This window comes from Sorex fumeus, unplaced genomic scaffold (genome assembly GCF_029834395.1).
Source record: "Sorex fumeus unplaced genomic scaffold, SorFum_2.1 ptg000029l, whole genome shotgun sequence".
Lineage (NCBI taxonomy): Eukaryota > Metazoa > Chordata > Mammalia > Eulipotyphla > Soricidae > Sorex > Sorex fumeus.
In genome coordinates, this window is record NW_026606086.1 from 2057715 (window position 1) to 2083963 (window position 26249).

At 50.4% G+C, this 26249-nt stretch overlaps 1 protein-coding gene across 1 annotated transcript in view; it reads right to left on the minus strand.

Annotated features, from left to right (window-relative positions):
• Positions 1 to 1211: 1211 nt before the first annotated feature.
• Positions 1212 to 26249, minus strand: part of CNOT6 (CCR4-NOT transcription complex subunit 6) — a 29437-nt gene continuing 4399 nt past the window's right edge. The window contains exons 2-12 of the mRNA XM_056115457.1: positions 20692 to 20805; positions 18079 to 18265; positions 15607 to 15692; positions 10956 to 11045; positions 10787 to 10855; positions 9380 to 9537; positions 8423 to 8577; positions 6897 to 7051; positions 4639 to 4869; positions 3421 to 3623; positions 1212 to 1436 (exon numbers count right to left, since the gene is read on the minus strand). Coding sequence (XP_055971432.1) covers positions 1224 to 1436; positions 3421 to 3623; positions 4639 to 4869; positions 6897 to 7051; positions 8423 to 8577; positions 9380 to 9537; positions 10787 to 10855; positions 10956 to 11045; positions 15607 to 15692; positions 18079 to 18265; positions 20692 to 20803 — 1659 coding nt within the window. The 5' untranslated portion in view covers positions 20804 to 20805 and the 3' untranslated portion in view covers positions 1212 to 1223. The remainder of the gene's footprint in view (positions 1437 to 3420; positions 3624 to 4638; positions 4870 to 6896; positions 7052 to 8422; positions 8578 to 9379; positions 9538 to 10786; positions 10856 to 10955; positions 11046 to 15606; positions 15693 to 18078; positions 18266 to 20691; positions 20806 to 26249) is intronic.

Consider the following 26249-nt stretch of genomic DNA (forward strand, 5'->3'; position numbering starts at 1 on the left):
GCTTGACCGTGCAAAGAACCAGCACAACTGCAGCTCATCCTAAAGCATTTCAAAACACTTGCAACCCTAGGCCGACGGGATTTTTTTAAGTAAACTGTGGATAAGATGAACAGATTTTTCTCTGCAGGTGCAGAACCTGTTGGGACAGGCGTTTTGTTTTGCTCTGTTTAACCCAACAAACCTGGACAACAAACCAGGATGGTGCAAATCCATCCAGCAGAGAGAGAGTCTGTCTTGCTTTGCTGACAGGTTGTCCTCAACAGCATGAGGAGCAAGTGAAAAAGAAACACACACAAACCAGAAAACTTTGCCTCAGATTTTACAAATTATACAATCAGAAAGGCAAAATTCAAGGTCTCTATTTTTTTTTCTTTAAACAAATGAGTCTGGAAAAAAATGGGGAGGGCATGGCCCTCGCGATAGAACCATCTGGATATTTGTTACTGGCCTCAGCTATGTGCTACCAATTTCTGTGCAAACAGATTCTGGACAGTTCTGACATTTTCCTATTTCAAGACATGAAAATATTCTCTTGGCTGGGGGAGGAGAAGCAGAAACAGGAAAACGACTCGGGGGATATGCCAAGCGGTGGGCAGACACTCGACTCAGCCCCGGCCAGACAGCGAGAGAGCAGGGCAGCCTCAGACACTGGGTGTTGTTAGCACCTGACTTTCAAGACAAGATCTGGGTCCAAAAATAGCACTGTAGTACTGTCCTCCCGTTGTTCATCGATTTGCTCGAGCAGGCCCCGTAACATTTCCATTGTGAGACTTGTTACTGTGTTTGGCATATCGAATACGTCACGGGGAGCTTGCCAGGCTTTGCCGTGCGGGCAAGATACTCTCTGTAGCTTGCCAGGCTTTCCGAGAGGGGCGGAGGAATTGAACTTGGGTCGGCAAGGCAAACACCCCACCCACTGTGCTATCTCTCCAGCCTGGGTCCAAGAATCAGATGGAAAATTTAAATCACTAAGACAAAAACAAAACAAAACTCTCTCTCCCTCTCTCTCTCTCTGATACCTCACTCCCCTTAACTTCAGCTTTTGATGGATTTTCCAATGAAGAAAACAGGGCACTTCCTGAAGGGAACAGGAACAGCCTCCTGCCTGCGAGGTGAGTGCTGGGATAACCACCCCCTGCCCGGGAGGTGAGTGCTGGGACAGCCTCCTGCCTGGGAGGTGAGTGCTGAATAACCACTTCCTGCCCAGGAGGTGGGTGCCAGGACTACCTCCTGCCCGGGAGGTGGAGGCCATTCACTGGTGGCAGAAAAGGCAGCGCCAGCTCGAGCTGGGCAAACAGGGAGAAGTGGTCAGAGGGGATGAGCGGGTGCGGGCAGCCAGCAATGTTGTTCTCCACGAGCCAGTGGTGATCCAGGGGGCCCAGCACGCCCAGGGTCTTCAGCTGAGGCTTCGAGTGGAAGATGTAGTCAATGATCCCCTGAGACATCCATAGGAGGGGAAGAGACAAGACAAGACGCCACCTCAGACGGCGCCCAGAGGCCTGGCATACTTTCTTCCCCACAGTCCCGGCCACCTCCCGGCCAACTCCTCAAAAACAAAAACTCAGGGGCCAGAGCGATAGTACAGCGGGCAGGGCATTTGCCTGCATGCGGTCGACCTGGGTTCGATCCCCAACATCCCATATGGTCCCCCAAGCACTGCCAGGAGTAATTCCTGAGTGCAAAGCCAGGAGTAACTCCTGAGCATCACTGGGTGTGACCCAAAAAGCTAAAAAAAAACCAAAACACCAAGATTCCCCATGGGGGCCAGAACCATAGGACAGTGGGGAGGGCTCTGGCTTGCACGAAGCTGAGGCCAGGTTTAATCCCCGGTAGCCCAATGGACACTCTGAGCAACTCCAGGAGTGATGCCTAAGTGCAGAGTCAGGGTAAGCCCTGAGCGCCACCAAGTATGGTCCAAAAACAAATCCCACACCCTCCAAAAAAAATTGTCACCAAATCCTTGCAGTGAACTCAAAGATCATTATGTCATTCGATCTCCTGCTTTGGAAATGGGTGTCAGATGTATAGAGAAAATAAGGAGAGGCCACGAAGCAACAAGGAATTCTCTGGGTAAGTATCCTCCCCAAAATATTTGGGACCAGAGAGATAGTGCACTGCCAGGTGTGTCCTCACCCAATAAAAGAAAAACAAGGGCTGAGCAGTAGTACAGCAGGTAGGGCACTTGCCTTGCATGTGGCCAACCAGGGTTCTATCCATAGCATCCCATGTGGTCCCCCAAGCACCACCAGGAGCAATACCTGAGTGCAGAGTGAGGAGTAACCCCGGAGCACCAGCGGGTGTGACCCAAAAAACAAAACTAAAATATCAAAGAAAAACAAAACAGGAAAAAAAGACCATTACTGACTGGGATGGAGAGAGTACAGCAGAGAGGGTGCTTGCTCTGTGGGAGGCTGATCCTGGTTACAATCCCCTGAGCACTAGCAGAGGTAGTACTACCAGAGGTACTACCTGAGCACAGAGCCAGAAGTAAGTCCTGAGTTTGGCCAGGTGTGGGCCCCAAAACAGAAATATTACTGTCCACAAAAGCAAGATGATGCTTGGGTGGGGGGGGGAGGGGAGGGAGGGAGAGAGAGGAGAGGGGGGAGAGGAGAGAGAGAGAGAGAGGAGAGAGAAGGAAGAGAGAGGAAGGGGGAAAGAGAGAGACGGGGAGAGAAGGAGAGGGAGCGGGAAAGGGAGCCCGAGTACTGCCAGGCTCACTCCTGAGCACAGAGACAGGAGCTGCCCTTGACCACCACTGCCCAAAACAAAATGAACAAACAAAAATGGAAAAAAAAAAAAAAGGTAGATTCAGTCCAGTTTGAATGCTGTAATATCCACATTTTATTACTTAATTTGGTTTGTTTCTTCTTAGATTTTTGCTTTTGGGCCAAACCCAGTGATGCTCAGGGGTTTCCCTGGCTCTGCACTCAGGAATTAAGCCTGGCAGTTCTCAGGGTACATGTGGGATGCCAGAGATTGAACCCGGGTCAGCTGCATGGAAGGCAAATGCCCTGCCCGCTGTTCTATCGCTCCAGCCCCTCCACAGTGTATTTTAATTTTGTATGGGGGGGCAAACCTGACAGTGCTCAGGCTTTACTCCTGGCTGTGTTCAAGGACCACTCCTGACAGGCCCTTTCCAGCTGTGTTATCGCTCTAGTCCCTTGAATATTCACTTGGGGGCTGGGCCACACCTGGCAATGTTCAGGGCTTCCTCCTGGCTCTGCACTCAGGCTCTGGCATTGTTTGGCTACCCAATGGGATGCAGGGAATCAAACCCAGATGGGCTGTGTGCCAAGGCAAGCATCCTTCCCGCTGTCCTACCACTCTGGTCTCTGCAACATTTCCATCTGAGAGACCTATGAGACTCGGGAACTGAAGATCAAGGCAGCTTGAAAAAGTTGCCCCATCTGTGGAACTCACCTTGAACTCGAACGTGTAATTGGTGTAAGGCATGAGGCCCTGCTCGTAGGCACTCTTAAGCCGGAAACCGTGGGTGATTCGCCCGGGGGCTGTCCCAAATTTCCCACTGCAGCTGAAGTTGGTGAGACTCTCATTGTACCTCAATTCCTTAAAGTCCTTATGATTGGTCTCTACTCCCCCAGTGCTCAGGTACTCCACAACACCTAGCAGGAAAACAGGCATTATTTTCTACCTGATTTTCACTAAAGAAAAAAAAAAAACAGAGAGACAGAGACAGAGAGGATACAAAATTCGTAATGAAAAAGAAAATGGGGTCTGCAGCCTTAGTCCAGTGGGCAGGTCTCTTGCTTGTCATGCAGCTGAGCTGGGCTTGATTCCCAGCACCACAGAGGGGTCCCCTGAACCCCCACCAGGAGTGATCCTGGGCACACAGCCAGGAGTTAGCCCGGGGATAGCCTGGGTGGCCACTCCCACACCAACAAACAAAGCAACACCATACCATGTTCTCCCTCGAACACTTATCTCGGTTGCTGGTCTCTATGGTTTTTCTCTTGATTTCTATTCTAGAAAAAAGTTATGCTTTCTCTTGAATACATACTTCTTTCTTTCTTACTCCTCACATGCTTCTGAATAAATTTCAATCAAAACTATCTTGCTTCACAAAAATAAAAAGAAAGAAGAAAAGCGAATATGGGGCCAGATGCCGGTACAGCAGGCACAACTCTTGCCTTGCGTGTGACAGGGCCACATTCGATCTCCAGCATCCCATATGGTCCTCCAAGCACCGCCAGCAGTAATTCCTGAGTGCAGAGCCAGGAGGAACCCCTGAGCATCACCGGGTATGGCCCCCTACTTTAAAATAATAAAAACATCAACAATTCGTGTCTTCCTCCAGACTATTTCATTTTCTTTTTTTCCTCTTTGGGTTATACCCGGTAATGCTGAGGGGTTACTCCTGGGCCCCATTTCATTTTCAAAAGAATGCTTCACCATAAGTACACATGTGAACTCTAACTCCCTGTCTCTCTTTGTCCCCTCACCCCACTCTCTCTCACTCTCTCTCATGCTCTCTTCTTCCCCATCTCCTCATCCTAGCCAAGTCCAGCTGCGACTACAAACTGAACTGTCACCTGGACCTTGGGAACAGCAGGAACAGATGTTGCCCAGACCGTTCTGAATCAACAGGCACGTTCCTGAAAGCCTTGGTTCTTCCCTTACCAGAGTCAGGCAAGGAGTTGAGGTCGGCACACAGCACCAACGGGATGGTCCCAAGCTCCCCCAGCACGCCGGGTTGCAGGCTCCGGGAAGCTCTGTCAATGATGTTCTTCACTTCTGACAGGAACATCATCGTCTGGACCAGCTTCACGTCTGAGTACTCCGGATCCCAGTGCATGTGTGCATTCGCCACCAGGAGTAGCTGGTTTTCTGCTCCAAGATGGGACTTCCCCACTAGGGCCAATCAAAAGGACAAAGCTGGCTGTTCATCACCCCATATAGTCTTTGCTTGTCTGGGGATTTGGGGCCACACTTGGCAGTGCCAGGGACAGACCCAGGGTCAGCTGTGCGCCAGGGAAGAGCCTTACCCAACCCCTCTCCTACCTCTCTGGGCCCCCACCAATATATATCCCAGGGGCTGAAAGCAGTAATCTCTTAAAAACTGACAATTAAAACTCACACAGGCTGGGCCAGAACCACAGTACAGGAGAAGGGTGTTTGCTTTGTATGCGGTTGACCTGGGTTTGATCCCCAGCATCCCATAGGGTACCCCCAAGCTGGAGAGGAGGAATTCCTGAATGTGGGTTAGGAGTAAGATCTGAGTGTGGCGTTAGTGGCCCAAAAACTAAAAATAAAAAAACAAACTCACTCAAGCAGCTCCCAGCTGATGAAATCAACCTACTACAAACCTAAGAGAAAGATTTTTTTTAGGGTGATGGGGGGGAAGGAGTGGTACAGGGGATGTGAGAGACAGGTTTGTGCATGGGGCACTCCACACAAGGGCAAGCATAACCCTGCCTACTCCATTTGTTTGGTTTTGTTTTCTGGGGCAACATCTGGCAGTGTTCAGGACTTACTCCTGGCAGGGCTTGGGGGGGACCCTACAGGATGCGGGGTTTGAATCTAGGTCAGCTGAGTGCAAAGCAAGCATCCTCTCCACTGTCTTATGGCTCCAGCCCCAAGTCACTCCACCTAGGACTGTTTGGTTTGTCAAGTCTCCGGGCCCGAGCAGATGAACTGGATCTCACAAGATGCTCTACTCCTGGCCCTACTTCCGGCTACCATTTAAGGGGGTCACCTCCACCTTTCGTGTTTCTGGGCCTGCAAATGAACCAGCGTCAGCTCCTACAGCCCACATCTGGAAACCCGGCCTGAGGCTCACTCAAACTGCCAAACACCCTCCAACCCCCCACCAGACGTGGGAACACTTGGCGAGCTGGTCGGGAAGAACGGTGAGCCTATCAATTTCCCCAGGACCAGGAACTGGGAGAAACACCCACATGTTCTTCCTGAAAACAGTTGCATGAACTCACTATTAAAGGGAACTTTTTTTCCTGGAAAAATTCCTGGGAGTGAAAAAAAAAAAGTTTTCCCCCTTTATGTTTTATTTTGTTTTGTTTTGGGATGACACCTGGCAATGCTCAGGGACCGATTACTTCTGGCTCTACACTCAGAATTACTCCTAGCAGTGCTGGGAATAATATGGGATGCTGAGGATAGAACCCAAGTTGACCGTGTGGAAGGCAAACTCTCTGCTGTACTATCACTCCGGCATGTTTGATTTTTTTACAGGGGGGGAGAGGAGCTCCACAAAGGTGCTCAGGGTTTACTCCTGGCTCTATGCTCAGGGAATACTACAGCATTATCAGGGATCAAACCCAGGTCAGATGCATGCAAGAAAAGTACCCTTCCTGGCACATATGTGCCCAAGCCCACGCGCTGCTAGAGCCCACACGGCTGAGCACATGTGGCAGCTGAGCACATACGTCGCCCGCAACTCCCTTCTTGAGATGTGCACTTTCATGCTTTTGTGACTAATGCTGGTATGTGTGTAGAGGCTCTCTCCGCCCTTGGAGAAGCCCGTGTTCTCTCGAGTACGTCACTCTCTCTCACTCTCTCCCCCTCCACACCTTAAAAATCCTCCAAATAAAATCTGTTTATTCCAAAAAAAAAAAAGAAAGAAAGAAAAGAAAAAGAAAAGTACCCTTCCTGCCGTACTATCTAGCTCGCTGGCCCCCTAAGTTTCATTCTTTTGTTCTGTTTTGGAGCCACACCTGGCAGTGCTCAAGGATAACTCCTCACTCTGATCCTGGTGGTGCTCGGAGGTGCCATATGGCATGCTGGGAACTGAACCCGGATCAGCAAGGCAAGCACCCTGTTGGGTGATTGGAGCTGAGTCACGTAAGGCCAGGCACCTGATCTCTCCTGTCTAGTCGGCAGGGGGGGACGCGCCCCTGTTGAGGCCAGCAGAGGCCACTCACGTGCTGTCCCCATCAGCTCCTTCCGCAGCTCCAGTAGGACCGCGACGCCGATGTTATCCTTAGTCATGACTCGATTCAGCATCGCCTCCGAGCCCTCGGAGTTGGCCATGGCCAGCTGATTGAATTCAACAGTGTGTTTCTGAACCAGAGTGAATCTACAACAGAAACAGATGCACACACACACACACCCACGAACGTGCAAAGAGAATAGGGCACACAGAGATACTTGGTGGGGGCAGCAATCGGCATCCCCCCAAACACAGCTTCATGGAGCACTTGATAGCTGGTAACAAAAGAAAAAAGGGGGGAAAAAGAAGAAGAAAAAAAAAGAAATTAAAAAATCAATTTTGGGTGGCCACTCCTTGAGAATAAAGCTCCCTACACATCGCCACTCCAGGGTGGGTCTCAGTCTGGGAAGAATTCAACTAACACCTGTTTGGGTTTTTTTTTTTTTCCAGGGGAAGGGGGGCACACCCAGTAGAGTTCAGGGCTGATTCCTGGCTCTGGACTTGGGGATCTCTCCTGGCGGGACACCATATGGGATGCTAGGGCTCAAACTCAGGTCGCCCACACGCAAGGCAAGTGCCCTACCTGCTGTATTATGGCTCTGGCCCCCAAATAATGTTTTTGATTTGTTTTCTTTTAGGTTTGGTAGCCGACCCTGGCAACACCCAAGGATTCCCTGCTCTGTGCTCGGGGATCACTCCAACGAGGCTCAGGGGACCCTATGGGGTTCGGGGATGGAACCTTGGATGGAGCCACACGCAAGGCCAGCTCCGTTCCTGCTGTCCTAGCTCCCTAGTCGAAAATGAAGGCCTTTGGAAAACATTCATCAGAAGCCAAAGTAGCCACTGTTTTCAGCTTCCTGTTTCAGGATTCCAGCTTCTGTATGAATAAACCTAAGGAATGTGCTTAAGGATTCCTTTTGCTGTTCCGAGGGTGCTGGGGGGAATGTCGCTAACAAGGTGTTTCAACCCAAGTAAACATCAGACAAATGATGCAGCCCTTTATGAAAATGCATGTTGGTAAAGTACAAAACAGAAGCCTGCATACCCACTGCACATCTCTTGGGGTGTTAATCCAACACTGCAATTCCCCCTCTGGCCAACCATTTCTGCTGAATCCCCAATGCAGCAGTTACTGAGCAAATGAGAAAGAGGGGACTGGTCCAGAGAGACAGGACAGCAGGCAGGGCGCTTGCCTTGCATGCTGCCAGCCTGGGTTCGATCCCTGGCATCCCATAGGGTGTCCCAAGCACCACCAGGAGTAATCCCTGAGCGGAGAGTCAGGAGAAAACCCTGAACACCGTGAGATGTGGCTGGAAAAGAAAAAGAAAAAGAGAGCGAGAAGGGAATCTTACTTCTCAGTCTTTGTTTTTTTCCTTCCCTTTTTCTGTCATACCCAGCAACGTTCAGGGATTACTCCTGGCGGTGCTGGGGGACCATATGGAATACCAGGGATTAAACCCAGATTGACAGTGTGCAAGGCAAACGCCCTCCCTGCTGAAATATCGCTCAGGCCCTTACTTCTCGGTCTTGAAGAATATTGCACACCCGTCCACATGCTTGCGTTCTTGTTCCGACATGGTCCTTGCTCTTGATTTTGGGCTGAAGAACCCGTTATACCCTCGCTCCTTCAGTTCCACCAGAAAAAAACTGTAATACTGCTCAGTTTCCACCTCCTGTGGAAGAAAAAGAAAAATAGCCAAGTCACTTGGGAGGACGAGTCTTATGTTCACACACTGAATCGGGACATCTTCCAATGCCCGCATCAAAGACGAACCGTAATTGATCCACCACTGACCTGAGATAAAATGGCAGTAAAAACCAAGGCTTTTCACACAGACCCACTGGACAAGGATCAATGGCTTATCTATCAATAAGGAGTCAAGTATGGAAATCCAGGGGCCAGGAGAGAGGGGCCGGCAGGTAAGGCACTTGCCTTACACACAGCTGACCCGGGTTTAATTCCTGGCACTGCATATGGTCGCCTGAACCCTGCTCGGAGTAATTCCAGAGCCAGGAGGAAGCCCCATGCAACACTGGGTGTGGCCCCAAACCAACCGAAACAGAAAAGAATAGTAATACATGAGACTCTATGTAAATCTATTTTCTCCTGTTACCAGTGCTTTTTTTCCTTTTAAATAATTTCTGGGGAAGGGATTAGGGGCACACCTCATGATGCTCAGGGCTTCCCTCTGACTCTGTGCTTAGGGATACCTCCTAGATTGGCTCAGGGGACCAATGGGTGCCCGGGATCAGGTTGCTGAGTGCAGGGCAAGTGCATCCTCTGAATCCCTTCTCAGAAAATCAATCCTTCCATTAGTTCAGCCTCGCCTCCAAGAAGCTGAGTTACGGGGTACGGGGGGAGGGGGGAGGGGAAGGGGGGATTCGCTGCCATTTTCAAAGTCCCTGAGCCCGAGAGGAGGTTCCATGCAGTTCAAGCTTGTGGGAGAAGAGGCGACTGATATGGGGCTGGCTCACCTGCAGGCTGATGATGTCGGCATTGCAGTTCACAAGCTCCTGGATGATGGCCTTCTTCCGGTAGTCCCAATTGAGCGCCCACAATGGGCAGTAGCCGTACAGCTGCCGGGTAGCATATTTGTCACAGAGCACGTTGTAGCACATGACAGAGAGCAAAGCTGTAGGAGAAGAGGCCAGGGGTCACACCTGGGGGTAGGAGAAACCCCCCCAATTCCTCCCCATGCCACCGTGGGAATGCCATCAGTTCTGTCCTGGACAGGGGATGCCAGTCAGAATCCACCCAACACAACGGCCAGGGGAAAAGCCATTCTCCAGCCAGACAAGAGGGCACCATGCCAGCTGACACTGTTGAATAATGGTATGGGGCAGACTGGGGTCATTCAGGCCTCGGAAGGGGGAGCCAAAGGCTTAAAGGCCCAGAGACTCTGGTATTGGGGCTAGGGCTTTTGCCCTGCATGCAGCTGATCTGGGTTCAATTTCAGCATCCCATAGGATCTCCCCAACATGGCCAGGAGTAATTTTTTAATACAGAACCAGGAGTAACCACTGGGTGTAGCCCCAAAACAAAACAACAAAACCACCCAAAATAATAAAAATCAAACACTCTGGTTTTTGGGTCAGAGCAATAGGACAGCAGGTAGGGTGCTTGCCTTGCACAAGGTCGACCGAGATTTGATCCCCAGCATCCCATATGGTCCCGCGAGACCCACCAGGAGTGATCCCTGAGCAGAGTCATGGGTAAGTCCTCAGAATCATCTGATGTGGCCCAAAGCCCCCCCCACCAAAGGACTGTCTTTTTTTTTGCGGGGGGGGATGATTTAGGCCACCCAGGCAGTAGTCAGGGGCTGTTCCTGGTGGACTGAGGGGGCTAACTGACAGCGCAGGTGCTGGGTTTGGCACATGCAAGGCAAGTCTTGGAGCCTTTCTGGCGTGCCTATGATCTGAAAGACTAAAGTCTGTTCCCATGTTTTGAGTGGATTTGTTTCTGGCCACACCTGGCACTGCTCAGAGGACCGGGAATCCAAACCTAGGTGGGTCGTGTGCAAGGCCACGACTGTGCCCATCCTCACACTGGCTCCGGTCCCAAGAGCTCTGCCTCAGAGCCTAGTGTACCTAGAGTCAGGTGAGCTCCAATGAAATCTTTCTTAATGTATTTTCTTGGGGGGCTGGGGGGGCAGGCATGCACAGTTGTGTTCAGGGGACGCTCCGGGGTGCCAGAAATCAAGCCTGGGTCGGCCACGTGCAACGCAAGTGCTCTCCCCGTTGTTCTCTCTCTGGCCCCACTTTCTGATTCCGATCAGAAAGATCATCTCTTGGCCCACCACACTGTCTACTACTGGAAGCAGTGCAGAAGAGCTAGGAATTTCCGGAGCCAAGTCAAACCGAAGCTGAATAACTGGCACCTACCCGTGGGCCTCGTCCGGTCAGGCTCCTGCAGCATGATCCACGATCTGGGGGGCGGCTGCTCAGTGGACACTGGTCAAACACACACAAGCACAGAATTAAGCAATGCTCAGACTGGTCTTCTGGAGAGAATGGCGGTCAGCCAATGACCACTTACTTCTTTTTGCAGTACCTGCCAAGTTATCGAGCAAATAGTTCAGTAGCCTTCTCGTTCCATCCGGTTCCAGATAGAGGTTCAGTATATCCTGGGTGAGGGGATTTCCTGGAAATCGGGTTTTCAAAGAGGAGGGACAAAAGAAAACCCACCATCAGGACGCCGAGCTTTGCAAAATTGGGGCGGGGGGAAAGAGAAGAAAGAAAAGAAGTAGTACAAGGATCAGATGATCTGCAACAACTAGTGTACTGTTACTAGGGACCCAGCAGACAAGCAGGGAGAAATACACTCTTTGCCGGTATCTGCTGGGAAGACGCAAAATGATTTTTTACTCCTTTCTTAGGTAACCCAAAGGAATCACAAACAAGTCGGTGTCAATCTAGAAGCTATTCAGTAGTGCTTTCTAGCTGTTGCTGTCTTGCTACCATTTTTGTCCTAACCATCCCAAGGTGAGGGGGAAGGAGAATTTAGGAAGGGAGAAAAGCCTGCTGGGAGCACAAGTCAGAGAGAACCTAAGGGTCCAAGCACTGGCAGTCGGCCTCGCAACACACCAACGCATCCAGTCTCCAGAGAAAACCAGCCACACAGGCCAGAACTGGTCAAGATCGAGGTGAACATGGGAAAATAGCGCGTTGCACCTCCACCAACTGCATAAGCCCTGGAACTATTCCATATGGCTGACAAAGAAAGAGTCTCCAATCCCCTGCGAAGATTTCTTACGGGTGCATGAGAAGTAACAGCCCTGCTGTGGAATAGTAAAATCTGGAAGAGCTGGGTTCCAATGTCTGCCAAGCAGGGTTCAATGTGTTCTGGAGGGCATCACGCCCTTCCACAAGAGACTACTAGGCAACAACAGAGAGGGAGAGAGCAGGGGCAACGGGAAAAGATTGGTTCCACACAGAAGGAAAAAGAGGGAGAACTAGAACACCAAGAATGGCCACAGTCCCAAATGGGAGAAAGACATGTCTGACTCTCTGGGGGAATGCCTTGATTCCAAGGTCAGAGGATCCAGGGGCTAGAGCGATAACACAGTGGGGAGGACGCTGGCCTTGCATGCAGCTGACCTGGGTTTCAATCTCTAGTCCCGAGCACCGCCAGGAGTGCTGATCTCTGACCGCAGTCAGGAGTTAAGCCCTGAGCATTGCCAAGTTGTGGCCCCAAAACCAAAAACCAAGCCAAAACAAAACAGAACAAAACCCCAACTATTTCCATTACTAAAAAAATGTTGCTGAGATCCTGTGGGAAACTTTGCCCAATGTCTGCTTGCTTCTTGGAACATGGTGCCTGTCAAATTCATGTTTTCATGGCCAGAAAAAAAAAAAAAGAATAGAGAAGAGATTAAAGTTTCAACAAGACGTGCCAAACATCCCTGAAACTAAAAAGATCTGGAAAGTACTTAGAAGGAAGGGCCAGAAAGTAACATGAGAAGTAGCTTCTGGCAAGGCAGGAGAAATATTTTCCTTTTTCTCCTTCTTTTTTTTGGGTTGGGGATGGGGGCACACACAGTGGTACTCAGGGGTCACTTCTAGTGGCGCTCGGGAGACCCTATGAGAAGCCAGGGATCAAACCCAGGTCAGATGCATACAAGATAAACTACCTTCCCACTGTGTTATTGCTCTAACCCCAACCTTGCCTTTAAAAAAAAAAAATCTGGCTTTTGGGCCATACATGACAGTGCTCAGGTCTTACTTCTGGCTCTATCCTCAGGAATCATTCCTCACTCCTGGTGAAGGTCTGGGGGACCATATGAGATGCCAGAGATGGAACCTGGGTCAGCCACATGTAAGGCAAGCATCCCACCCGCTGTACTATCAGTTGGGTCCCAACATTCCCTTAAAGGAGCCCCTGTGGAAGATGGCAGAGTCCAAGCAACACAGAGTGGGGTGGTATGGGTTTGCTCTTTGCTTCATATGTCCCAGCATCAAAAGTTAGACAGCAGCACAATCAAGAAGCCAGTGGGGACCCATTCACCCCAACCCTGACATCCTAACAGGAGCCAGGCCAGGTCAAGGCAGACAAAATAGACAGAAATCTTGAAATACGCAGGGTGGGAGAGCAAAGACAGTTGGAGGTGCCTGCCTCACATGCAGCCCCCCTGGTTCAAATCCCGACACCCCAGACTGTCTCCTGAGTATTGGTGGCTGCAAGGGATCGATAATCACAGTAGCCATGAGCACCACCAAGGTGTCCCCAAAACAAAACAAACAATAGGTTTTAAAAGAAAACCACACCAAGGTGACTGGGAAAAAAGTATTTAAAATGAACCCAAATATGTGCCTAGCCATAACTAATGTAAGAGTAAGGAGGAAAACGCCAAAAGATGGAATGCAGATAACACAAAGACAAAAGTCTCAATCCCTATAATTTGGAAAGCTCCATGCTTATTAGGACATGAACAGTCATTGATAAACAAGCAGAACTACCAGCAGAAAAACAAAACAAAAAGCATACTCCAGATTGTTTCCATAGAAAATACTATCAAATATGGAGAATTAACACCATCTCAGCCCCAATAAAAAGAGAATCAGGGTGCAAGAGAGCACGGTGGTGAGGGCGCTCGCCTTGCAGGCAGCCAACCCCGGCTTGATCCCAGGCATTCCAACCCGAATGGTCCCCTAGCACAGTCAGGAATGATCCCCGAGTGCAGAGCCAGAAATAATGCTGCAGGACCGCTGGGTGTGACCTGCTCCCCAAACAAAACAGAAAAGATCAGGAAACATTTCAAGTTCTTTTGGTATCAAGATCACCTTGATACCAAAAGCCAAAAGTTACCCTTTCAGAATCAGCACATAGGGCTGGACCAGCAGCACACAGGGCCTGCTGCTGGTCCTATCTGTGGTGCTCCCAGATGGCCCATGCCTGACAGGAGGAAGCCCTGGGATTCACCAGGTATAGCCCCAAAAACAAACCAAAGAGAGGTGCTGGAGCAATAGCACAGCGGGTAGGGCGTTTGCCTTGCACGCGGCCAACCCAGGTTCGATTCCCAGCATCCCATATCGTCCCCTGAACACCACCAGGAGTAATTCCTGAGTGCAGAGCCAGGGGTAACCCCTGTGCACCGCCAGGTGTGACCCAAAAAGCAAAACAAAAAAAATAGAGAAAAACAAAATCAGCCGACAGAAATTAAAGAGCTGGAAAGTACAACGGCCTTGCCCATGTGCAGATGACCAGGGTTTGGTGCCCAGCACCATCCAGGGTTCCCCCGCCAATGAAAATCTTTAGGATCGAGACCCACTCTACAAGTCTTGACAACAAACGTAGGATCTAGAAACAGTAGGGGGAAAAAAGGTAAGTTGAGCTGCATCAAAATCACAACCTTGCTGCAGAAATAATCTTTCTTCCTGCTTTGTAAGCACCTGACCTGGGGGGTTGATTGCTGTGCTGGTTCAACCCAAGCACCACCAGAAGAAACCCCTGAACGCAGAGCCAGGGGTGATCTCTGAGCATCACCGGCTGTGATCCAAAAACTAAAATAAAAGAAAGAAAAAGCACTGATGTATCTCTTCGTTGTTTTTTGTGTAGGGCGTTTGCCTTGCACGCAGCCAACATGGCCAATCCGAGTTCGATTCCTCCGCCCCTCTCGGAGAGCCCGGCAAGCTACTGAGAGTATCTCGCCGGCAGGGCAGAGCCTGGCAAGCCGCCCGTGATGTATTCGATATGCCAAACACAGTAACAACAAAATCTCCAATGGAGACGTTACTGGACCTGCTCGAGCAAATTGATGAACAACGGGAGGGCCTTTACCTTTACCTTTACCCTGATATTTTTGGAAGGGAAGGCTGGCACCGGTGGAGCTCAAGGCTAGCTCCGGTTGTGTTGAGGAATCCCTCCTGGAGGGGCATGGGAATTTTGGTTTGTGGGCCATACCTAGCAGTGTTCTGGGTGACTCCTGACTCTGTGCTCAGGGATGACTCCTGGAGGGGCTCAGGGGACCCTATAGGGTACCAGGGAATGAACCCAGCTTGGGTGTGTGAAAGGCAAGCACCTGCCCCACTGTCCTCTCTCTGGCCCTTGCCAATACTTATTGCAATCAGTTACATCCAGCCTCTCTGACACAGTAATCAAATTCTCAATGGTGGTCAAGTTTTTGTTTTTATTGGGGGGGGGGGGGGGGGCAGGGGAGGAGAGAAGTGCTCAGGGCTGACTCCTGGCTCTGTACTCTGGGATTACTCCTAGTGGTACTCAAGGCCCCTATGTAGTGCCAGGGATCAAACTCCGGTCAGCCACAGGCAAGGAAAGTGCCTGCCTCACAGTTCTAGCTCTCTGGCCCACAGTGGGCACGCTGGTCAACACCAAAGTGCCTCATGTTTAATTTCTCAATTTCCCCCCACTCTACAAGAAGTGACTGTTTGGGGGAGAATTGGAGGGTGGGAGGAAACCATTTCTAGGATGCAGAATCATTTCCAAGATGAAGCCAGGCAGAGGGAAATGATGGAAAGAGGGCAGACGGTCAAAACTGGAGGCAATCAGAACAGGCAGGAAGACAGGATGAGAGGGGGCAGGGAGAGAGCGTGGGACAAAGGGGACAACATCCATGGCACTACAAGCGTACAGAGTTTCAGGTGGGAGCTTGAAACTCCTGGGAAATAAGAGATGCCCCTCTCTTAGGGCTCCAGACGCCATGACATACACATAAACCTCCAGACACACAGACACAGGGAAAGCATACCTTTCAGGCCTAACGTCTGCAACTGAATCAGTTTTCCCAGCTCAAAAGGCAGAACTCGTAACAGGTTGTTATTTAAATGGAGTTCCCTGTTGATGCAAAAAAAAAAAAAAAAAAGGCAGAAGTCAGATGATCGATGAAAAACCAGGACACCAGGGAGAGCATCACTTCAATGGCACAGCCACAATCATGGCCAGTTTCCCAGGCTAGGGATGGACGCATGTGTGTGTATGAGTGAGGACTTGCACTCTCTGCTCACAGCATGGCCAAAATTGCCACAGGAGTTTCCCAAGCTGGGGACAGGGGTGGGGGTGGTGTGGTGTGAGTTGTGGGCGTGTGTGTGTGTGTGTGTGTGTGTGGTGTGTGTGTGTGTACACAAGTACTCTCTCATGGCCCGCCTGGTTCAATCACAGGAGTTTCCCAGGCTGGGGATGGGGGTAGGTGTGGTGTGGGGTGTGTGCTGTGTGTGTGTGTGGACAGGGGTGGGGTGGGGTATGTGTGGCGTGTGTGTACTCTCATGGCCCACCTGGGTTCAATCCCCGTCATCCCATACAGTCCCCTGAGCACTGCCAGGAGTGATCCCTGAGCATAGTCTGGTGTGACCCAACAAGAAAAGAAAACTTAGCTCTAATTGGTTCCTATTGATTTCCAAATACACCACGCAGGAAAGGAGTGTGAAAAAGGAAATAAGTGAATTTATTTGGATTAAATATAGAATATTACTTAATAATTATGCCCCAAAAAGGTCAAAAATGGTTAAAAAAAACTGCAAAGGTCCTTTTTTATTTTCTTTTGGTTTTGGGACCCACACCTAGCAATGTTCAAAGCCTACTCCAGAATCTAGAATCTGCACTCAGGGATCACTATAGGGTGCCGGGGATCAAATGCAGGTCAGTTGTGTGCAAGTCATGCACCCTACCCGCTACCCTCTCCTTCTCTCTTCCTCCCTCTCTCTTTCCGACCTTTGAAGCTCCTTTTTCTAGAAGCCATGGAACTGAGGAGAGGATGCAGGCCACAGAGTGCAGTAAGAATTTCCCACAGGGATTCTGAAAGCTGGACTTGGCTTTCAGATGCCACTCAGGTGGCCTGTAAGGAAAGAAGTCATTCAAACCCCCGCCCCCCAAAAAACAAAGAACAAAAAAGACCCTACGGCAGTGACCAATGAAACCAGTTTCCACTCAGGATCTCTCTGATCTCTGTCTTGGATGAGGCCCAAGGAAGGAACCAGGGCAGATTCAGCCAAGAGGAAATACACACTTGGAGAAGGTCACACAAAAACCAAACCAGTTGGGGACAGCAGGCTCTGAATTTTAGCCTCAACGCTGTGTGACCACCTCCTAATCCTCCCCAACATGGCAGCACCCCACATTCTGTCTGTCACTGTTACTGTGTTTGGCATACTGAATATATCATGGGTAGTTTGCCAGGCTCTTTGCCGTGCAGGCGAGATACTCTCGGTAGCTTGCCGGGCTCTCCTCGGCAGCATATACTAAAATTGGAACCCCACATTCAAGGACTAATTATTATTCCTATTATTATTTTTGGGCTTTGAGTCCTAAGTGGGTATGTTCAGGGCTTACTCCTAGCTCTGTGCTTAGGAATCACTCTTTGCAGTGCTCGGGGGAATTGTATTTGGTGCTAGGGATTGAACCCTGGGTTGTTTCAATGCAAGGCAAGCATCCTCCCCTCTGTTCTATGGCTCCAGCCCCTCAAGGAATAGTTCTAGCTTTTCTCAAGTTCAGGTTTCAGGACTCGGAGGTGGTAAAACCCAAAAGAGCAAAGAATTCTTCATGGAATTTATGGCTACAGTTTTCTGGATCCTGACTCCAGTCACCCCAGCATTGTGGGGGAAAAGACTTGTTGGCATAGCAAGTGGTAAGTTGGAAAATACTAGCACTGGGGCTGGAGTGATAGTACAGCGGGTAGGGCATTTGCCTTGCATGCTGCCGACCTGGGTTCGATCCCCAGCATCCCAAATGGTACCTTGAGCACCGCCAGGAGTAATTCCTGAGTGCAGAGACAGGAGTAAAAATACTAGCGCTTTCACTGGCTCACCCCACAGATTTGGTGTCAGAATAAAGCACATTATACAACAGCAACCACCAAACACAGATCAGCTTGATTTGGCAGAGTGAGGGGAGGGGGTTTGACTCATACCTGGTGGTGCACGAGGCTGACTCCTGGCTCTGGGCTGATCGATCACTCCTGACTGTCTCAGGGGACACTATGGGGTGCGCAGGATCAAACCTCAGCCCCATGCAAGGTCAGTGTCCTCCTCGCTATACTATCTCGCCGGTCCCATTGATTTTTTTATTTGCTTGACACAATTTTCCCCAAAAACTGGCCAAAAAGGCTACACCTCAGTTTTCTCTGGCCCAGATACCATTCCAAGATCAAGAAGGTTCTAACAAGAAAAGGTTGTGGTTTTTTGTCTCAGGGGTGTGGTAACAGAATTAAGGCCAGGAATCCATATACCTGAGTGATACTATGTTCCCGAGTTCTGCTGGCAAACTCCGGATTTTATTTGAGGACAGGTCCAGATATGCCAGATTGTGCAGCTTGCAAATGTCTGATGGGATGCGAGACAGAAAATTGTCGCTCAGATGCAAAGCGGTCAAATGAGTCAGAGACCACAGCGAGGAGCTTAAGCTTCGGACTTTTCCTAGAAGAGAAACAAAACAAGTACAAGTAAGGGCTGGAGCCGTAGCACAGCAGGGAGGGTGTTTGCATTCCACATGGCTGACCTGGATTGGATCGCCGGCACTCCATAGGGACGATGAGCCCGCCGAGAGTGATCCCTGAGAGCACAGTAAGAAGGAAGTCCTGAGCAATGCCGGGTGTGAGTCCAAATCCAAATAATTAAAAATGGATCTACACAATTAGGTAGCAGCCAAAGGCCAAAGGCAATAGAACTGAAGAGTTGGTCCAGAAAACTATGGAAGATTTGAGGTGTTTGAAGGGGAGGTACCTTTAAGACCTTGGTGGAGGAAAGCGCATAATCTGGTGATGGGGGTGATATTGGAATGGTGCAGGTCTGAAACCATCATCAGTACTTAAGCTACCACAATTGTAATATGTCTTAGGTACTGATATGCTCAGTATGGACCTTTAAAAAAATATCATATCAGGACTGGAGTACAGCAGGTAGGATGCTTGCTTTGCATGAATCCGACCCATGTTCAATTCCGGCACTCCAGATAGTCCCCTGAGCCCACTAGGAGTGACTCCTAAGTGTAGAGTCAGAAGCCAGCCCTAAAGACTGACAGATGTGGCCCCCCCACACCACTCAAAAAATCCAACTGGTGCCTGACTCAGGGTCCATCCTGAGTATATATGGAGTCTGCCAAACCCTTTCAGAAGTGATCCCTGAGCACAGAATCAGGAGTATGTGCTGAGAACGACCCAAAACAAAATCAAAATCCACCAAGCAAATCTGTAAGATTTTGTGTTTCTGAAGTCACTCAGGCTGAAAAGCAAATTAAGAAAACAAGATGATGCAGGCAGGTAGGTTAGGGAAACCCCCCCATTCCCTGCCCCTCCCCCCACATGATGGCAATGAAATTTCTGGAAGTAATAAAGCCACTAGTCCTAAATATGACCCACTTTGTGGATACAAAAAAAAACCAAGAACCTGATGAGACTGGACCCCTTCTACAGAAAGAACCTAAGAAAATTACTGGAGAACCCTCAGTTCCTTCCATTAATCCGATTAGCACTCAGACCAGAGAAGGCTTGACCACCCCCCCCCCTCCAGCTCCAGCAGGAACAAAGGTCAAGAAAAGGAGTTTCAAAGGTCATACCAAATTCTACCCACCTAGCAACAACCCTAGCAAGGGACTCTTATCTAGGTAGAAGCCCCATGTGGGGGCAAGTTGGAAAAACCCTATAAAAGTCACATTGAACAAAGGAAGGGTGTGCGTATGCTGCCCGAGCCCATGTGATACTTGCGCCCACGTGGCCAAACACATGTCACCTGCATCTCCCCTCTTGAGATATGTGTTTTCATGTCTAACGCTGGGATATGTGTGGGGGGCGGAGGGGCTCTCGCCACCCTTGGAAAAAACTGGGTTCTCTCTTAATCCTGTTACTCTCCACTTTCTCCCACTTTCTCTTCCTCCTTCCCTTCAAAACTCTCTCCCACTTTCTCTTCCTCCTTCCCCCTTCAAAACCTCCAAATAAAATCCGTTTCACTTCACTGCTTGTCTACTCATGAAAATCTTTTCTGCAAGGCGAGACAAGAACCCAGTAACCCTGGGTCCCGGGTGGCAGAGGCGGATTGGGAGAAAGTGACTGTCTCTCCTCCACACTTTGCGTAAGCCACCTGTGGGGCCCACCAACATCCAAGGGAGAGGGGCCAGACTGATAGTACAACACGGAGGATGCTTGCCTGGCATACCTCTGACCCAGGGTTCAATCCCTGGTATCCCATACTGTCCCCTAAGCACTGCCAGGAGTGATTTCTGAATGTAAGACCTGAACACTGATGGGTGAGGCCCAAACACCAAAAAAAGAAGGGAAGGAGAGGGAAAAGGGAGGGGAGGAGGGAGAATGGAAAAGGAGAGGAGGGAAGAAGGGAAGGGAAGCGAGGGGAGGGGAGGGGAAAGGGGTAGGGGAAGGGAAGGAAGAGAAACAAATCTCTCCCAGCTTAAACCCAAATTCCCTGCCCCACAGGGAAAGCGACTGCCTGTCATGCAAAAATATGGACTGACTTGCTGAGACAATTCAATCATCGAACCAAGCACTGGGTCAATCATGGGCTAGAACCTTCATTTTCTTTTTGGGTCAGTGATGTGCCAAGATGTTCAGACAAAGGCCAGAGTGACAGTTGTGCAGGCACAGCCCTTGGAATGCACACAGCTGACCAGGGGTCCTGACACCAGCCAGGAGTGATTCCTGAGTGCAGAGCCAGGAGCCAGCCCTGAGCACAGCCAGGTGCTGCACAAAGAAAAATAAAACAAAACCAAAACAACAACAAACTCTGGAACTGGTGGCGGAATGCCAGTCTGAGGTCTGTCCCACAGCATCCCCCCCGCCAGCCCCCCCCCCCAGCCCCAAGCCCCAAGCCCCAAGCCCCATCTAGAGCCTCACCACTGATCTCCAGCTCGGCCCACTGCGCCTTCTTCCCACTGGCCGCTTCCTCAGGGGACATAATCGTGTACATTCTCCGGGGGCCGGGGGGGTCGTATTTTTCTTTGGGCATGCCTGTGGGAGCAAGGGGAGAAGCCCGTCAGGGTTTGAAACCAACCAAACCACAGCACATCTGGGATTCGCATAGGGACGCCCCATGGGCCAGGGAAGACAGCGGGTCAGGGCAGGTCAGAGCATCTGCCTGGCACCCCAAAGGGTTTCCCAACACCTCCAGGCACTCCTCCTCAGCACCAGAGTAAGCCCCAAACACCCCAGGGGTAGGGCCAAACAGTTGCTCCCCGCTCGCTGCCCTCCTTGACACCCATATTTTATTCTCGAAATACTACTTCCTAGGAAAAAAAACTACGAGCTCCTTGGAGAAAAATGGAGTATTCAGCTCCAGGAAAGGAAAGGGCCGAGAGGGACAGGACAGTGGGGAAGGCACTTGCCTTGCATGTGGCCAACCTGGGTTCAATCCCGGGTACTACATATGATCCTCAGAGCACTAAGTGCAGAACCAGGAGTAACCCTGAGCACTGCTGCCCGTGCCATCCCCCTGAAAGCAAGAAAGCACCATCAAGACTCCACTTTCGGACTAAGATCCCTTTAAGCCCTTGCTCCCTTATTCAGGAACCTTCATTTACTAATTTAGTTTTGCTTTTCGGGTCACAACCAGCGATGCTCACGGTTTACTCCTGGCTCTGTACTCAGGAGTCACTCCTGGTGGTGCTTGGGGAATTTATGGGATGCCGGGATCAAACCCTGTTTGACCATGAGCAAGGCAAGTGCCCCACCTGCTGTACTATCTCTACAGCCCTAAAACAGTGGATCTTAACGAGGTCACTCTCTACATATGGTACCACTGCAGAGGAAGTAAGGAAATGGATCTGTTCAAAATTACCTAAAGCACACCAATGGAAATACACCTAGCAGGATTAAACCAAGCACTTCAAATACGGGGCCAGAGAAATAAACCTGCAGATAGGATGCTGACCTTGCACACAGCCCACTCCAGTTCAATCCCTTGCTCTGTGTAGGACCCCCCAAGTCCTGGCAAAAGTGATAAGCCCTGAGCACAGAGCACAGAGTAAACCTGAAAGCCAAAATATGAATAAGATAGCTAAAGCTTGTGGCTCAGCATGGAACAAACACTTACTTTGCAAGTTTGAGGCCCCACTACATTACAATGATACATGTACTAAATAAATGTACTACATTTACTATAAAATGTAACATATTTGATGGCACATCTGTCACCGGAATTGAGTGAATTTTTCAATTAATTTTGAAAAATACTGCCAGAGATACAGCTGGCCAGATGCAGAGTATCAAACTTTTGATATGATGACGGAAGACTCAGGTTCTTCAACAAATTAATGACATGAAAAAAAGACAGTCAAAGCGACAGTACAGTGGGAAGGGCGTTCGTCGTTTGTCTTGCACACAGTTAACCCAGGTTCGATCCCCGGCATCCCAAAAGGGTCCCCTGAACCCACTAGATGTGATTCCTGAGTGCAGAGCCAGGAGGAACTCTTGAATACTGCCAGATATAGTGCAAAAACAAAAAAGGGGGGGGGGGGAAGAAAAGACATGAGGGACCGGAGCAACAGGACAGCGAAAAAGATGTTTACTTTGCATGTGGCCAACTCGGGTTCAATCCCCAACATCCCACAGGGTCCCCCCTGAGCACCTCCAGGAGTGATTTCTGAGCACAGAACGAGGAGTAACCCCTGAACATCTTTGGGTGTGGCCCCAAAATAAACAAAAACCAAAAAAGGAGAGAAAAAAATTTAATGCAAATTACTTCTGAGGTACAGCAATCAGAGAATCACCAGCAGGGAGCTGTATGCACAGTACTCAGAAAACACTTGCCTGACACAATTCCCTACACCACAAAGGGGCCCCCAAGTCCACCAGGAGCCAGCACAGAGCCAGGGAGTCAGCTCTGAGCAACACAAGTATGCCCCAAAACACAAAAACAAACACCAGGAAGTCCGTGAAGGAAACAGTCCCACATAGTCCCCGATGCCCAGAACTGGCACCCGGATCAACATCTCCCTGGTACCCCGGGAGCCACATGCATGACCCTGACCTCAGCTCTGCATTCTAGGCCATGTGGCCTCTTCATCCTCAGCCAACCCATCCCCAAATGCCTCAGGCCACCTGCCTGTCCTCTGCACCCAAGTTGGCACCCTTGTTTTGGTTTGTTCTGGGCCACATGGGTGATGCTCAGGAACTCCTGGAGTGGAACCCTGCCGGGATAGTCCCTCAAGCCCTCCCTGTTACGGCTCCGCCCCCAAACTGTTGCTCCAGCCACCCCTCAGACAGATCTCCCCACTCTCCCACCCAAAAGGCAGGCACTGACCTTGCACCTAAAGTCTCCTAGCCTCCATCCTCTTTACTTCGTTTTAGAGGCGGGGTGGGGTGGGTGTGGTGTCCCATACCTAGAGAAGCTCGGAGGTCACTCCTGGCTCTGGGCTCAGGGCTCACTCCTGGGCCTTCATTGCTGTCCCCATGAGCTGCCACAGACCTGCCATCAAAGACACGAGGCTGGGTGTTTGTGGAGCTTGGGGTTTGAACCCAGGTCAGCCACATGCAAGGCGAGCACCCTTCCAGATGAACCATGGCTCTGGCCTGCAGCTGGGTGATGACTGATAGATCCAGAGCCCACGCAGGCCAGGGAGGAAAGGGATGCTGCTGTGTGCCTCTGCAGCCTCCTCCCCAGCGTCCATCCAGCCCCACTCACCCAGGCATGTGTGTCTGACTGAGCACCCTCCCGCCTAGTCAGTCCAGTCACACCCACTACAGGCTGCGCCGGCTGGCCCACTTCAAAAGGCCCATTACATGCTAGACAGGTCACCAGGAAGGTGCTGGCCTTGTACGTGGCCGCCTTGGACTCCATCCCCTGGGGAACCCACAGCAGAGGCAGGAGTTAGCCCTCAGCACTGACAGATGTGGCCCAAACAACAATCCCCCCCCCCCCCCGCCCCAAAGAAACAAAACACCAGAGTTTCCCATCCCCGCTCTGAGCTGTGCAGAACCCTTCAGTTACTGCCTAGGTTAGAATCCTGACCTCATAAGCCTTCTGGATTTTTTTTTTTTTTGCTTTTATGTGTCACTCATCATCTTTAATACGGGTGCCCTGAGCTTAGATTTGAAATGTTCTCATCCACAGAGACTGCAGAGCCAGAGGACTTAAAGGAAGTTAAGGGGGAGTGGCCAGAGCCATAGGACAGCATGCAGCTGACCCAGGTCCAATTCTCAGCACCCCATATGGTCCCCTGAGTACTGCCAGGAGTCATTCCTGAGGGCAGAGCCAGGAGTAATCACTAAGAATCACTGGTACAAACCCAAAAAAAAACTTCCAATCATAAGGGATAGATATGACAACCATTCAGTACCTGTATTGCAAATCATAACGCCCAGAGAGAGAGTAGTGAGGAGTAACTGCCACAGAGGCGGGGCAAGGTTGGTGGAGGCAAACTGGGGACACTGGTGGTGGTACTGTACACTGAAGAGACAGGTGTTGGAACACTGCATGACTGAAACCCAATCATGAACAACTTTGCAGCTGTGTATCTCACGGTGATTCAATTAAAAAATATAAAATTAATTAAAAAAAAAAACCCTAAATCACGGGCTTGCGCAAGTACAGAGGGGAAGGTCTTGCATGTGGCACACTGAATAACTGAATAATCCCAGGCACTGCACAAGGTCCCCAGAGGTCTGCCCAAAAGGAAATCTGAGCACAGACGCAGAGGAAGCTGGGTATGCCCCTCAAAACCAAAACCCAATCATGGACTAGAGAGAATTCTGCCCTCACACCCACAATTTTTCTTCCTTTTGTTTTTCTTTTTGTGTGGTGCGGGGATCAACCCAAACCCCCCAGGTCTCAGGCCCCTGGAGGCTCAAGAGTTGGTTCACCTTGAAAAACATGTCAGCAGAGGAGTCAGAACCCAGAAACTCAGAGTGCCCCCCTTCCAGCAGGCAGAGGCCCCACGATCAGAGCTTCTGTCCTTGGACCAGAGCAGACCGGCTCTCTGAACAAGCGGGAGCTTTCCTGCACACCAGCATGTGGGGTTCATTGTTCTCACGGCTTTCAACTTCCTCCCAAACATCCTGACATTCTCCAAAGTCAGCCTGCATCCTCCAACAATCAGGCCGCATCCTTGGGCCCCAAAGAGACAAACACGAGAAAGACAAGAACCCCCCAACTCCCAAGAAATGCAGGCTTGCCCCGTGAAAAAAATTTCAGGGGGGCCAGAGCACTTGCCTCACACATGGTCAACCTGGGTTCAATCCCTGGCACTGCTTAGGGCCTCCCAGCTCTGTCAGGGACGATCCCTGAGCACAGATGGAGGATTATGTCCTAAACAAGCTGGGTGTGGCCCAATAACAACAACAAAAAAAGCCTCTGGATTTTCCACACCCCTCAATCCTCTTGCTTCCCTGCTGGAGTATTTTAGGCTGGAGCGATAGCACAGCGGGTAGGGTGTTCGCCTTACACGCGGCCAACATGGCCGACCCGAGTTCGATTCCTCCGCCCCTCTCGGAGAGCCCGGCAAGCTACCGAGAGTATTCGATATGCCAGACACAGTAACAACAAGGTCTCCAATGGAGACGTTACTGGGCCCGCTTGAGCAAATCGACGATCAACGGGAGGGCCTGTACCTTTACCTGCTCCAAGAGAGTCAACTTCGCTAACTTCCTTTTTAGCTTCCCCATTTGCTCTTGCAAAATCTAGGCTATCAGGACCAGAGTGATATAGTACAGAGGTAACATGCTCGTCCTGCATGCGGCCAAACTGGGTTCGATCCCCGGCACCCTACTTAGCCCCCCAAGCCTACCAGGAGTGATCCCCGAGGACCTCGAGGTGTGGCTCAAAAACCAACCAAACAAAAACCCACAAAACCTAGGCTGGGCACTTTTGATGGCTCTCTTTACTCTGGCTCTCCCTGAATCTCAACCCAGATGGCCTGGGCTCACCCCAGCACTGGGCCCTTTTGTGCTCCTCACCCTAACTGCCACCAACTCTTCACCATCATCACCTGTCAATGATCCCATGTCTCCAGACGGGGTAGGGGACCCCCCAAGAAGGCAGACACTATTACTTGAATTTTCTGGTCCTACCTTTGTCCTACTTCTGCCTTTCCCTGGCCTGGTGACTGACCCCTAAGCCAGGAATAGATTCGGGAAAGGCAAATCCAGAGGGGCAGGTCAGAGAGAGCTCAGGGCAGGCCATCTCACAAGATCCCACGCTGAACCTAAATTATCCTCTCCCCAATTACTTGAGTCAATACTGAAATCTGGAATTTATAGCGGGTAGACACAGAAGTGGCCACTTTAATTTGTACAGCATGTCTTTCTGAGGTTTGGGGGCCATGCCCAGCCAATGCTCAGGAAGGACTCTTACCAGGATTCCTATGGGGGGGTTCCTATACAATGCGGGGGTCTCCAGCATTTTTTTAAGTCCACCTTCAGTCTTTTAATCACATCTGGGCTTAAAATGAACACTTCTG